The sequence below is a fragment of the Pongo abelii genome, chromosome 5 (assembly GCF_028885655.2).
Source record: "Pongo abelii isolate AG06213 chromosome 5, NHGRI_mPonAbe1-v2.0_pri, whole genome shotgun sequence".
NCBI lineage: Eukaryota > Metazoa > Chordata > Mammalia > Primates > Hominidae > Pongo > Pongo abelii.
In genome coordinates this window covers 111850140-111865819 of record NC_071990.2, presented here as the reverse complement: position 1 = coordinate 111865819, position 15680 = coordinate 111850140, and the positions used below count along the sequence as shown (strand labels likewise).

Genomic DNA, 15680 nt, shown 5'->3' with positions numbered 1-15680 from the left:
ACTGGATACCAGCTGTTTCTTGAATATGCTTCTGTTGTTTTTCTTATGCCATACTTCTACCTGGAATTCTCTAACCTCTTGATCCCTCCTCTACCTAGGGAACTCCTCCCTCGGGCATGGCTTATGGAGTTACCTTCCTTAAAGTTCTGAATGAATTATTGGTTGCATTCTCTCTGCACTTACTGTGCATATCTTTTGTGGGTGTGGAGCACATCAGGGTTACTTGTATTATTTTCTGGTCACCCAGAATCTCTTTCCATGTGGATTGTGAACTTCCTGATACCTGACTCTAATTTGTTCATCCCAAGAGTTTGGCAGTATTGGGATACATAATATAAACTCAGTAGTTGTTAGTTGATATAAAATAATAAGGCTTTTCTGTTTTTATTAGAAACAAAGAAAAAGGATTTTTATTCTGTTATTTTGAATACTTTAAAATTTTCCTTCAGCTTGCCTGCTTTTGGTTTTTCTTATCTTTCTTTAAAAGATGCTTCTTCTGAATTTTTTGTCTACTGTAGGTCTTTGGGATGAACATGGCCTAGGGATGGTCTGGACATCCAGCAGTATTATTGATAGGAGTCAAAGAGCCTTGGGCCAGTCTAATTGTGACTACAACAAATGGAACTTTGGTTAAACTCTGTGTTTTTGCATGTAGGCTACTGAATTGTGCTTTACCTTGCTACAGTTGAGTGGGGGCTGGTCACCAAGTTTGGATGTTATTGAAAGGTGTAAGACTATCTTTTTCATTAAAACAGGTCCTAATATTTCATTTAGAGATGTTCCTGCTGGGCTTGCTTCCCTAGACTTGAGAAATTCTTCCCTGTATTACATGTAAATTCTACCACTGAGCTTGATTTTCTGTATGGGAGTAAGCTTTCATTTTAAGGTAATGATTTCTATTTTTTGCACAGATGTGTGCTTTTTATATTTTCTACTCTCTATAGAATTGTTTGCATCAAGAATTTTCCAGAGCCAGGAGGGCGCGGTGGTGCAGGCCTGTAATCCTAGAGCTTTGGGAGGCCGAGGTGGGCGGATCACTTGAGTTCAGGAGTTCGAGACCAGCCTGGGCAATATGGCGAAACCCCATCTTTACAAAAAATACCTGGGCGTGTGGTGTGTGCCTGCAGTCCCAGCTACTTGGGAGGGTGAAGTGGGAGGATCATCTGAGCCCATGAAGTTGACACTGCAGTGAGCCCAGATCATGCCACTGTACTTCAGCCTGGGGGACACAGTTGTCTCAAAAAAAAAAAAAAAAAAAAAAAGGGAACATAGTGTCTCAGATGGAAGACCTAATAGAATCGGTCTGTGTCAAATTTATTTGTTCTATTTTGTTATGTAATGTTCACATCAAACAATTGTTTTTCATTGTGACTGCTGAGAGTGAAGTTTTCATGGTGTTGCTACATGTTATAGACATATAGAAGAAACATCTTGATATTTAAAAATTCTATATAGCATTTATCCATGTTTATAGTACAAATACATGTATTTTTAATTCTTCTGGATGCATTTAGTAAGTTCCTCTGATTAATTTCAATATGCAGTTGCTCTAATCATACTATCTAATATACACAAAAATGTAGAAAACAGTTTCTCTGAAGGCTTTGGAATTGCTTTGTCTGTCTTTATGTTATTCAGAAATAAAAGTAATTTGGAAATGAAATAGTTTTAAGGAGGAACTAAGCTGCCTCTAAAAGCCAGATTATCATAGCAGTGTAGGCTAGGCAGGTTCACCTGCTTTCAGCCTTGTCATGTAAAAGAAAAAATTATTCTTTTATGATATTTAATATTACATGTGCCTGAAACATCTAAGCTGTGAGGTATGAATTCCTCTACCTGGAAGAACTCCTGGAGAGGGGCACTCACATGGGAGCTTCCCTGTCTCATGTGCCTAATCATTGAAATATTTCTGGACGTTGTGTTAAAGGATACATGTTTCGTCTTCAGACTAAGGTGTTGGCATATGCCCAAAGATTGGCATTCACGTAGTACAGTGCCAAGGAGTCCCATATGCCCTCTGGGACCTTGCAGCTTCTTCATATGGTGAACCTTAGAGATGCCGCATCATCACTTACCATCTGACAGTTAGTTTACAAAGAGAAATAGTAATGATATATGTACTTTCTTTCATTCTCAATTTAAATGTTGCAAATAAACCTTAAAATTGCAAATTTTTTAGTATTTTATTTTAACAGGTGGAAGTTATATTTAAACTTATTAAGTGAAATAATTACTGGGTTTGTTCCTTGTTCCTGTCCACATAATTTAGAGTAAAAGGCCTATGCTCAGTCTCTTCTGTTCAAGCTTTCAAATTCCTTTGACAGCCTGGATGTGAAATTCAAAAGCCATTAATTTGATGTGTTAATTTTGCACTTTTTGACTTACTGCAAAGATCTTATAGTTTCCATAGCAACTATAACCTATCCAGATTGTGTAATATTCTTTACAGTATTAAAAATAAAACTATGCAATTACATGAGCTTCTGGACTACTTTGTCTGGGGGAACTGAGGATTGAAATGTTTCTGTAGAAAAAATTATAGTTTCATGTGAAAAATTTTTCAGAAAGCTTTTATAATTTTGTTTCAAGAATACATCAAACTTAAATATTTAGCAATAGATACCTGATAGATAACTTAATTATTAAATGTATAAAATTTACATTGTAAGCATTGTGTTGAGCTTCTCAGGCACATGTGCTCTCATTCATATACCCACAAATACATTTAAGGCACAGGAGGGACACTTGGCTTTGATTACATTCAATCACCTGCAGTTTGTGCTTCTTAGTGGCTTCTGAGTGGTCTGAAAAAGTCTAGTTTTATGTCTGGGCAAAAAACAGGATGGAGAAAAAGGAAAAAATGATCATTTAAACTTTCCTTATTTTTGACTTTTCTCTTGAAAACATGCCTGAGCTATCACTTTGAAAATACTAAAGATTGTTTCAGTAGGTATTCTCAGAATATCAATTTATTTTGGCTTTTTAAAGGCAATATAATATTAGCTCTAAAGTTAGTTGACATAACTTCCTATATCTTAACGTAACTGTTGTTAATTTTTTGTATTGCCTTCAACATGTTTGTAGATGTATATTTTTATATAGTATAATTTGTGTATTTTCTCTGTAGTATATGGTAAATATTTTCCACGTTTCTAATGACCTTCTAGCCATCATTTAAAAAATTGCATCATAGTCCATCTTGTTGACATACCTAGTATGTTTTGTTTGTCAAAATACTGTTTAATTATTTCCTGAATGCTATCTGTTGGAAGAAAAATGGATATAATTTTCAAACTCATTGTGAGGGAAGGTAACCATAACTCAATTATTTGCTTATAGATGATTGTGAAAATCTTCAAAAAGGGATGTAAAATGGTGTTTTAAAATGTGGATTTTGAATAACATCCTAAACTGCTCTATCTGCAGGTAAACACAGAATGGGGAAAATGAGGAATAGCTAAGACAGATGTGGCACTACTTTGGCGCTATATTTGACAAAAACATCATGACGTGGTGATACTTTGCTGAGGCTCTAATATGATCAAAAGACAAAACTTGGAAGGCATGGATTTAACTTCTGTTACAAGAACAGCTCACAATATGAACTATAGTTATGATATTCAGCTGAGACCTTTGTGTGGCTGGTTCTGGTATCAGCACCCTTGAGAATGCTTACCGTACTTACTGTATTGTACTAGCTGCTTATCTTATACTATTAGTATTTTAACAGAATGTTTCACTTGTTTTTGAACTGCTGTATTCTCTTGGTTAAGCAACTTAGTAACTGTTGGGATTTCCCAGGATTCCTAATACTCTGTCTATTGTTTGAAAAATCCACTTTAACTACTGGGTTTCTCCTAGTGTTCCTGAGAATGACATGTTGGTGGCTAGAACTTTGAAATCTTTAAAAGGCCTTTGATTGAGGTCCTCGGGCTTTTGAATGTCCCAATCCTAGGTGAGATACAGTGTGTTTCAGTGAGTTATCATTCCTATAAAGCTTCTTATACTATGAAATTACTTTAAGTGAATCTGGGAGTTTATATCTCTCAGTTTTTTATAGCGAATGTCTATAACAGAATGCTTTTGTAGACTCCAGATAATTAAGACAGGAGTGGAATTATCTTGCAATATGTTTGAGTTTATATTTATGCTTGTTTACTCTTTGAAACTAGTGCTGTGTTTAGTATCCTGTTCTGTTTCAATTTTGAATTTTGTGTTTTGGCTCTGTCTGATGTTTTCATTGTGACATGAATTTCTTTTGGTATTTCATATTTCTGTAGTTGAAATATTATCAAAAATAATAAGCAATGCATGGTATAATGAGAGTGTTTACATATCACTGAGAAATTAAGTGCATTTCCATTGTTTTTGTAGTTATAATTTTGAATCTGAAAGTGATATATGGAAAAATAATGTTTTTTTGTTTATGTGCAGAAAAGATGAAAAGGAATATGCATTGAAGCAAATTGAAGGCACAGGAATATCCATGTCGGCTTGTAGAGAGATTGCAGTAAGTGGATACAAATACAGTTATTTATTTTATTATTGATATTGGGTGATGATTTATTTTAATATAAAAGTTTCATTTATATATAATGAATGTTTATTTTACATATATTAGTTTAAGAATATTTTATGTAGAGTGAGAAAATCTGCATAAACTTTTTATTTTATTTTTAAATTTTGAGACAGGATCTCATTTTGTTGCCCAGGCTGGAGTCTACTGCAGCCTGGACCTCCTAAGCTCAAGCGATCTTCCTGCCTTAGCCTCTCGAGTAGCTGGGATTACAGGCATGTGCCACCACACCTGGCTAATTTTTTAATTTTTTTGTAGAGAAGAGGCCTCCTTATGTTGCCTAGGTTGGTCTCAAACTTCTGGGCTCAAATGATCCTCTCTCCTTGGCCTCCCAAAGTGCTGGAATTAAAGGTGTGAGCCACCACGTGTAGCCCATAAACTTTTCAGTTACTTCATAGTCATCTCTGAATATCCTCTTAATGATATTTAAGATTTGTGATCTCAGAAATACTGAACAAAATGATTTAATTTATTAAAATTGTGATGGAATTTTATTTTAATTAGTAATTTAATTAATGTCTATTTTTCTGTAGCTTTAGGACTGATAAGGTCTTTATAGAGAAAGGGGTCATAGTATTAAATCTTATTCATTTTAAATACTATTTCTGAAATATATAATATAGTGAGATGTTATTAGTCACCAGAAAATAAGACCATTATAATAATAGGATAATCCCTTAAAGAAAATAGTTCTCTGTTTTGGTCTTTATGTATCATACTAGTACATTTAAGAAATGATTGTTCACAAGAATACTAAACATTTAATGAGTGTGTACTAGATACCAGGCTTACTAAGTGCTTTCAAGTATTAATTCACTTAATTTTCACAACAATCTGTGAAATAAAATTCTAATATCCCCATTTTACAGATCAGAAAACAGAGGCAAAACTAATTATAGCTCAGAAGGCTTACTATTATATTACCTTATTTTAGTTCTTCAGTAAAGATTGCTAATTAGGGCTTTACCATAATATCACATCTATTAGAGATGTTTATCTCTAAATTGTTAGATATTTATTTAAATAATTGTTACTTAATAATTGTTAAATAATTATATTGTTCATATCCATTAGGGATTTCTGTCTCTAATTTAATAACTATTACATATATTGCCCACAGTTCCATGTTTCTGCTTCACCTGCATGGAAACACTCCTTCATCGCTTTTAGTCATAAGAAGTGTGGTTCAAAGAACACATGGGGTGGGAAATCTCTAGACCTGGATATCTGTCTGCCTTAGTAGCTAAGTAGTGATGAGTTCCAGTTTCATCTGAACTATTAGGTCTCTTCTAATCATACCTTCTTTAATTCTAGAATGGGAGCCTCTCCCTGGACTGTGTGTACTTTGAGGGGCAGACCTTGTCTTTTTATCTCTAGTTCCTACCATAGTGTCTGACATAGCAAGTGTGCCATAAATGTTTCTTGAATACATAAATGAATGAACAGAATAAAAAAATTCTAGCAGTGGTCCACGATTCTAAGTTTGTGTTACTTTAATTTTTAAAATTTTTTTTAGAGACAAGGTCTTGCTCTGCCACCCAGGCTGGAGTGCAGTGGCTTAATCATAGCTCACTGTAACCTTGAACCTCTGCCGCAAGCAATCCTGCCTTGGCCTCCCAAAGTGCTGGGATTGCAGGCGTGAGCCACCATGCTTGGACCTATGTTTGCTTTAGGATGCAAATTATTTGAAAAAATTCTGATTTGGTGATTTTCCATTGATTATAAAGTGGTATTTGTGGCTGGGCACGGTGGCTCACACTTATAATCCCAGCACCTTGGGAGACTGGGTGGGGGGGTGGATCACCTGAGGTCAGGAGTTCGAGACCAGCCTGACCAATATGGCGAAATCCCATCTCTACTGAAAATACAAAAATTAGCCGGGTGTGGTGGCATGCGCCTGTAGTTCCAGTTACTCAGGAGGCTGAGACAGGAGAATTGCTTGAACCTAGGAGGTTCAGTGAGCTGATATTGTGCCACTGCACTCTAGCCTGGGTGAAAGAGCAAGACTCTGTCTCAAAAAAAAAAAAAAAAATGTGCGGAGGTATTTGTAATGTTTTACCAGATAAGCATTTGGTAAGTGATTTGTCACATTTTAAAATCCTTACATGTTATTATATCAACCAATATAAATATTATTGGTGGGCTGTTTTTCTATGTTAGAGTACCATAATTTAGCACAGCATTTTCAGCCCTACCTTCCATGAATTAACTGGGTAAATAGCTGAAATTTTAGGTATTGATTAATAGGAAATGATAACCCAATTATAAATGTCCTTTTTGAAACAGAGACTTATATGTGCCAAGGAATCCATGGGCATGTGTGTCTTTATATAAATTTGGAATGTGATGGAGCAACTTAACTCTTAAAATCTGTTATAGCCTTCATTCTTTTTTTTTTGTAGGAGACAGAATCTCGCTCTGTCACCCAGGCTGGGTTGCAGTAGTGCAATCTTGGCTCAGTGCAATTTCCGCCTTCTGGGTTCAAATGATTCTCCTGTCTCAGCCTCCCAAATAACTGGGATTACAGGCGTGCACCACCATGCCCAGCTCATTTTTTGTATTTTAGTAGAGACAGGGTTTCACCAAGTTGACCAGGCTGGTCTTGAACACCTGACCTCAAGTGATCCACCCGCCACAACCTCCCAAAGTGCTGTAGTTACAGGCATGAGTCACCACTCTCAGCCATAGCCTTCATATTTGTATTGAGAGTTTGCCTGATAGAACTTTAGAAAGTGTGCAGTTTCTAGATTGAATAGCATTTTATCAGTACCCTAAATACTTAACCCCAACATGATAGGGATTTTCACACAAGTTTACCATGGATGGTATTGCACAGTGACTGTGCACATACATCTTATGCATTAAGCCCACTAACACAATTTTATAATTATTGTTTTATTGGGGGAACCAGCTCCTAATATTTCAACGTAGGTTCTTTCTATTTTCCGTAAGTGTTGGCCGGTCTGAGAAATAAAGAGAAAGAGTACAAAGAGAGGAATTTTACAGCTGGGCCTCCAGGGGTAACATCACATATTGGTAGGTCTGTGATGTCCCCTGAGCCACAAAACCAGCAAGTTTTTATTAGGGATTTTAAAAGGGGAGGGGGTGTATGAACAGGGAGTAGGTCACAAAGATCACATGCTTCAAAGGGCAATAAAGATCACAAGGCAAGGGCAAAATTAGAATTACTGATGAGGGTCTATGTCCCGCTGTGCATGTATTGTCTTGATAAACATCTCAACAGAAAACAGGATTCAAGAGCAGAGATCTGGTCTAACCAAAATTTACTGGGCTGTAATTTCCCAATCCTAGTAAGCCTGAGGGTACTGCAGGAGACCAGGGCGTATTTCATTCCTTATCTCAACCGCATAAGACAGACACGCCGAGAGCGGCGATTTATAGACCTCCCCCCAGGAATGCATTCTTTCCCCAGGGTATTCCTTGCTGGGAAAAGATTTCAGCCATATCTCTCCTACTTGCACGTCCATTTATAGGCTCTGCAAGAAGAAAAATATGGCTCTGTTCTGCCCGACCCCGCAGGCAGTCAGACCTTGTGGTTATCTTCCCTTGTTCCCTGAAAATCGCTGTTATTCTGTTCTTTTTCAGGGTGCATTGATTTCATATTGTTCAAACACACATGTTTTACAATCTATTTGTACAATAGTGGTCCTGAGGTGATGTACATTCTCAGCTTACAAAGATAACGGGATTAAGAGATTAAAGTACAGACAGGCATAAGAAATTATAAGAATATTATTTGGGAACTGATAAATGTCCATGAAATCTTCACAATTTATGTTCAGAGATTGCAGTAAAGACAGGCGTAATAAATTATAAAAGTATTAATTTTGGGAACTGATAAATGTCCATGAAATCTTCACAATTTATGTTCCTCTGCTGCGGCTCCAGCTGGTCCGTCCTTTTGGGGTCCCTGACTTCCCGCAACATTGTTTTATGTATTTGTCCTTTACATCATATTGAAGAAAAGAGTTACAGACAAAAATACATTTATGCTTTCTTTTCTCTTTACCTATGTCATTATTTTTACTGGTGTTCTTAATTTTTTGTGTGGATTTGAGCTACTGTATAGAGTCCTTTCATTTTAGCTGAAAGCCTCCTGTTAGTATTTTTTGTATATCAGGTATACTAGCAATGAATTCTTTCAGTTTTTGTATCTGGGAATGCTGTAATTCTTTTTCTGTCTTACCCAGCTCTTTTTGAGTTTCGCAATATTAGTGTTGTTGGATGTAGAGTTCTCGGTTGATAGTCTTTTTCTTTCACACTTTGACTGTGTCATCTCTGCATTCTGGCCTCCGTGGTTTCTGATGAGAAATCAATTGTTAATCTTGAGAATCTCTTGTATATGAAGAGGGTTTTTTTTTTTCCCTCTTGTTGATTTCAAGATTCTGTTTTTGTCTTTGGCTTTGACAGTTTGACTATGATATGTCTTGGTGCAGCTCTCTGAGTTATCTTACTTGGAGTTTGTTGAGCTCCTTGGATGTGTAGATTAATGTTTTTCATCAAATTTGAGAAGTTTTCAGCCATCATTTCCTTTTTTTTAAATTTTATTTTATTTTATTTTGTTTGAGACAGGATCTCACTCTGTTGCCCAGGCTGGAGTACAGTGGCATAATCATGCTCGCTGCAGCCTTGACCTGCTGGGCTTAAGCAATTTTACCACCTCAGCCACCCAAGTAGCTGGGACTACAGGTATGCACCACCATGCTCAGCTAATTTTTTTTAAAAAATTTTTTGCAAAGATGAGGTCTCACTATGTTGTCCAGGCTGATCTAAAACTCCTAAGCTCAAGTGATCCTCCTGCCTCATCCTCTGAAAGTGCTAGGATTACATGTATGAGCCACTGCACCCCACCACAGTCATCATTTCTTCACATAATCTTTCTTTCCTTTCTTTTCTCTCTTCTCTTATTGCAGCTCTCATTATACATATGTTTATAGGCTTCATGGTGTCCCATGGATCTCTCTCTAAGGCTCTGTTCATTTTTCATCATTCTTTTTGTTGGTCAGACTGGATACTCTTAATTGTCTGTCTTTAAGTTTGCTGATTCTTTCTTCTGCTGTTGAGCCCCTCTGGTGAAATTTTCATTTTAGTTATTATTTGTTTAGTTTTCCTGGTGATGGAAGGACAGAATATGTAAGGGAATTGAGAGTCAGAGAGGTTAAGAGGGACTGATAGATTGGGGAGAATGGAGGCAACACCTTAAAGAGTAGATAGGGCTTGTTCTCTGTCGTCTTCCTTCTACATACCATTATATTACCTAACACCTAGTATTTTGTAGTTCATATAGGCACACATAGCTGAGAGGATTTTAAGGCGGAAATAATTAGGAATGAACATTTCACTCATTACTTTAAAACTTGGGACTATGATTGCAGAATAACTGTTGAGGATATAGTTGGATGCTGGGAAAATAAGTTAAAGAGCTTGTAATCGTGGAATAAACTTGGAAGAAGTACAAGTTTACAGAAAGGAAAAAAGTTTAAGAATGAAATGTGTTATTACCTCGTCTCATTAAAAAAGAATGTCATGTCACGTTTTAATTTCATTTGAACCTTATTGACCAAAGGCTAATTATAACCTCATACCTTTGTACAGTGCTTTACACTTTACATTATGCCACAACAGGAAGTAATTCTGGGTGATTAAAATACCAGGATCATGTGAACATCAGCATTTTTAGCCTGGGATTACAGGGAAGTTCTAATATAAAGTCTGTTACATTTGTGGCCTCTGTGATCTTTAGGTTGGTAGGTTGAAAACATGGTAAATGCTATTAATTCAACCATTAATTTGTTTTGCGATTATGAGATTAAAATATGTTTGTCGTAAAATTAGCAGACAATATAAAAAAAGGCTGGTAAAAGTACCTGTTATGGTAACCCTCAAAAGTAATCATTATTTTTTTTTTGTATATTCTTCTAGACTTTTTTCTTTGCAAAAAACACAGAGAATTTTTCCCCCCACAAGAGCAGAGTCCATTAATTTTCATGAAATATAATTTAATCTGGAATAATACAAGTATAAATTTCAAATTTATTAATCATTCTAGTTTTGTAGGATATAAAGATTATAAGATTATTACCCTTGAGTCTAGGTGTGGTGGCCCCCACCTGTAATCCCAGCACTTTGGGAGGCTGAGGTGGGATGATTGCTTGAGGCCAAGAGTTTGAGATCAGCCTGGACAATATTGTGAGACCCTGTCTCAATAATAATAATAATAATAATAATAATAATAATTAGCTGGGCATAGTGGCACTCACCTGTAGTCCTAGCTACCTGGGAGGCTGAGGTGGGAGGATTGCTTGAGTCCAGGAGTTAGAGGTTACAGTGAGTTATGATTGCACCACTACACTCCAGCCTGGGTGACAGAGTGAGACCCCCATCTCAAAAAAAAAAATGTATATATATAAAATACAATAAAATATTATTACACCTGAGTACTTCTAACAACATCGAGATATTTCCAAATGAAGTGAAGAGCGGCTGAAGGGAAAATTAGGGGGAAGTAGGGTGAAGGGCATAGGTTGAGGAGGTGTCTTAGTCTGTTTGGGCTGTCATAACAAAATACCATAGACTTGGTGGCTTATAAACACCTATTTCTAGCCATTCTGGAGGCTGGGAAGTCCAGGATCAAGGCCCATTCAGTGTCTGGCCCATTCAGTGTCTGGTAAGGGTCCGCTTCCTGGTTCACAGATGGATGGCCGTCTTCTTCCTATGTCTCCACATGGTGGAAAGCCACCATTTCTCTCGGCTCTCTTACATAAGGGAACTAATTCCATTCATGAGGGCTCTGTCCTCGTTACCTAGTCACCTCCAGAGGCCTCATGTCCTAATATCATCACTTTGGTTAGGGGTTAGGATTTCAACATATGAATTTGGGAGGGCAAGGGGCATAAACATTCAGTTTATTGAGGAGGGAAGAGAAATAGGGAAATACTGACTTCTTGCAGACTGCTGCCTCCCTCAGCTCTGGCTTGGGTTGCTGATTAACTCCACTCCCTCATTCACCTCTGCTCAGTTCTTTCTCAGTGTATATATCCACCAGTATCCCAGCATTGATGTTTCTGTGGTGAGAGGCAGGATCAGCTGAAAGGGGCTGTCACCTGCAGTTCTTCCACATAGTGCCCAGCAGGCAGGGTGGAGTGGAGCAGCACTTTTCTTTCTTTCTTTCTTTTCCTCTCTTGCCACCATGGTGGTGTAGCAGGCTGCTTTGTAAACTTCAGTGGAATCCTTGGAACTTTCCTCTTGGCGTAAAGGAATAAACCTTTGCTTTTTTAAGTTTATGAAGTGGAATTGATAGAATGTATGTTTGCTGAGGATTCCTCTGAGAAAACCTCTAAAATGTCTATGAGCCAAGGCTCTAATTCTTTTTAATTTAATTTCTACCAAGCTTAAAATTATTTTGTTAAATTTTATGTATTGCAAGTTGAGAAATATCTATTTAGTTTTATTAAGATTATTTAATTACATCATCTCAGTTGTTTTTATGCTTTGTTTGTTTGTTATTTATTTATTTTTGAGACAGTCTTGCTCTGTCACCCAGGCTGGAGTGCAGTGGCGCGATCTCGGCTCACTGCAACCTCCGCCTCCTAGGTTCAAGTGATTTTCCTGCCTCAGTCTCCTGAGTAGCTGGGATTACAAGCATGTGCCACCATGCCTGGCTAATTTTTTTTTTTTTTTTTTTTTGTATTTTTAGCAGAGATGGGGTTTCACCATGTTGGCCAGGCTGGTCTCGAACTCCTGACCTCAAGTGATCTGGTCACCTTGGCCTTCCAAAGTGCTGTGATTACAGACATGAGCCACCACACCTGGCTTGTTTTTATGTTTTACACTGAGTGCAAGTTTCTTTTTCTTTTTAAATATGCGTGCAACTTTATGAAAGTATAGATTGGTGGAAATAGATGTGTGAATCAAGTATTTTACCTTTTCTGTGAAAGGGACAAAATCAAAGTTTAGTATTGAGATTTTTGTAAAAAACACTCAAAGTAGAAAAATAATTTTTTTTTCAGACTTTTAACATGATGTTCTGTAACAGTTATTTTCTTTAAAAGTTTGGTATGGTGTTAAGAGAATAGAACTAAGTAAATTATATGTGAAATTTCCCTTGAGCAAGATCTGTTCTTTGGTGTGATCCTTGTGTTTTCCTTAAAAACAAACAAAAATTTTACTTTTGGAGTTGAAGACTCAGCATGGATATTTCCTTATGAAAAATGTGGGTTTTTTTCCTTGCAATATATGGTGATAGTTAATATTTTTCTCAAATATATATTTAGCTTCCTTGGCAAAATAAAGACTTTCCGCCAACTCCTATACTTAAAAATGAAATCTTGTAGGAGTTTGGGATTGGAATTTGCTATTATTTTAGGAGGATTCTGGGAAACTAATACAAGGTCAGTGCCTAGGGAGGAGCTACACTGTAGCATTTTTTATTTCCTTTTAAGACCTGAAAAGGTACAAGGAGCCAGCCAGCAAATAGAACCTCCAGTCCTATCGTGTATCTGTCTGTCGTCTGCTCTACTATGCCTGTGAAGTCATGAGACTCTTGGAAGATGTGTGTGTGTGTGTGTGTATGTATACACCTATTGGACTATTTTTCAAGCTACTGTGTTTCCTATGAGAAGACTAAGTGACATATCTTTGTATTGTCAGAAGGTGATTTAAACACCCATTATTGCCAGTAATAGAAAAGAGGTGGGCCATACAGGTTTCTGGGGTTTTGTCCCTTCTCACTTTTGTGTTACTCATTTTTGTGAGAAGGAACAGTTGGAAAAAAGATATCAGCTTTGCTCATCAGTTTCTGATGTGTGTGTGTATTTGTGTGTGTGTTATGGTAAGGGAAGATGGGATGGTGTGGTAACACAAATCATAAATGTAGCTGAAAACTTTTCCATTTCCGCCACCCTACGGCAATAGACTAGTTAGCTGTTAGCACAACCTTTAGGTTCTTGTGGTAGCTGCAAATGCTCTCCTTCTTTGAAGAATTGGTGGGTTATGATGGAAAAGTTGGCTTTCTGCTGTGTCAGTATCCCTCCCTACTGAGTACATCAGTAGAGTTATTTTAGTTCTCCTAAAAATATAAAAATTATCAATTTAACATTCTTGCTCTAAGCAGTTAGATTTAATTGGCTATTAATTCCCTATTTTTAGTGTTTATTTTTCTCTTGAATAATATTGAAGCAAAGTTGTGCTAGTGATATAAATGCAGAGTGAAAGACTGAAAATAAATCTGATACTGGTATGTGAGGGGCTTGGCTCAGAGTCTGAATATAAATGTGCAGTAAATGATGCTGGTTTTTGTTGTTGGTATTATTATTGGTAATAACTTTTTCCTATTTAAACTCTAAGCAAAGAAAATAGCTTAACTTGTTTTCACTGTGGTCAAAGTAAGTTATCCTTAAGACCATAAATTTCATTTTAGAATGTGTTCTTATAGAAGATACCAAACTATAAAATTTAACATAAACTTAGTAATTCTAGATTAAAAATAGGAGATTGAAGTGATAAAACTAAAAAAAGATATATTTTTAAATATGCCTTTGGCTTCAGATTGTAATGTGGGAAAGAACTTGAACTTTGGATTCAGATAGACTTGGGGTTGTATCTGGATTCCACTATTATCCTGTACATCTTTGGCAAGTTACTGTTAGTACCTGGACCCATTTGCTAGGTAGCAGTAGAGATGAAGATTTATTTATTTATTTATTTTGAGATGGAGTTTCGCTCTTATTGCCCAGGCTGGAGTGCAATGGCGTGATCTCGGCTCACCTCAACCTCCGCTTCCTGGATTCAAGTGATTCTCCTGTCTCAGCCTCCTGAGTAGCTGGCATTACAGGCGTGCGCCAGCACGCCCAGCTAATTTTGTATTTTTAGTAGAGACAGGGTTTCTCCATATTGGTCAGGCTGGTCTCGAACTCCCAACTTCAGGTGATCCACCTGCCTAGGCCTCCCAAAGTGCTGGGATTACAGGCGTGAACTACCATGCCTGGCTGAGATGAAGATTTTAAAGGGGAATCAGGTTATGTTTTGATTTGCTAGTAAGGCTGGCACTGCTGAGGGAGTATGCCGTGCAGCAGTTCACAGGTTCCTCAGATTCTCAGAATCTCTTTCCTTGCTAAACTTTCCGGTCATTCTCAGCTCCACCCTATAACCGCAGTATCAACTGAATCTCATGAAATGTTTTGGCGAAGCACTTCTTTCCAGAGATGTTCAAAAATCTTCTGAGTTACCAGGAGGAAGTGGTTGCCTGTGAGGGCAGAGTCTTACTCTTGCATATATTTTAGTGATATATACTGTATATAAACTCTTGGATTACAATATGGATGAGTTCTACTTTTATTCTAGTTTATTCTTCAGGCTACTTATTCTGCTTAATTTGGGTTTGGAATTAAATATCTCAGTCTGTGCAACCTGTTTTTTGGTTTCTTGATTTAAAAGAATTATTAATCCCATAAGCAACTGTCAATAGAATGTATCTAATTCCTGTGAATCTTAGTTTCTTCATGTCTAAAATGGGGGATTTTTGGCATAGATTCACTATGACTTCATGAAATTTAGCTCAGAGTTTGTATCTGATATATTCACTATTGAATCCTTGGAATCTGTCTATACGGTGCTTGGAACAAAGCGGGCTGTTAATAAATTGTTAAATACATGGAAGAAATTGCTTGAAATTGTTATTTTAACAATATTAGTAACATTATAAGGGAGTGGTATTTCTTCTGGTAAAGTTTTTTTTTTTGTAGTAGAAGATTTTAAACTTTGTGTTCAGGCATATTCTTATTTGAAATATAAAATTAAAATTTGTGTGCTGGGTGTGGTGGCTGATGCCTGTAAACCCAGCACTTTGGGAGGCTGAGGCAAGAGGATCGCTTGAGCTCAGGAGTTTGAGACCAGCCTGGGCAAAATAGCAAGACCCAGTCTCATTAAAAAAAAAAAAAAAAAAAAGAAGATTAAAAATTAAATTTTGTGAACTATTTATTATCTAAAATTTTTGATCCATTCTGATTTTCCTTTCCATAACCATGTATGATTTAATGAATAAGGGGTGGAAAATAATCATTTGAATATACATTACTTGAATAGG

General features: G+C 36.7%; 1 protein-coding gene across 22 annotated transcripts in view; it reads left to right on the top strand.

The window, feature by feature from the left end:
* CDK19 (cyclin dependent kinase 19) overlaps positions 1–15680 on the top strand; it is a 212297-nt gene that overhangs the window by 69397 nt on the left and 127220 nt on the right. For 14 of the 22 annotated variants that reach the window (XM_002817241.6, XM_054558033.2, XM_054558010.2 and 11 more), the window contains one exon: positions 4435–4510. The exons of 1 other annotated variant lie outside the window; for it this stretch is intronic. In XM_002817241.6, coding sequence (XP_002817287.1) covers positions 4435–4510 — 76 coding nt within the window. Of the gene's footprint in view, positions 1–755; positions 887–3408; positions 3563–3861; positions 3956–4434; positions 4511–15680 lie in introns of those variants that run through there. 7 more of the 22 variants (XM_054558015.2, XM_054558016.2, XM_054558025.2 and 4 more) reach the window with 4 other exon arrangements.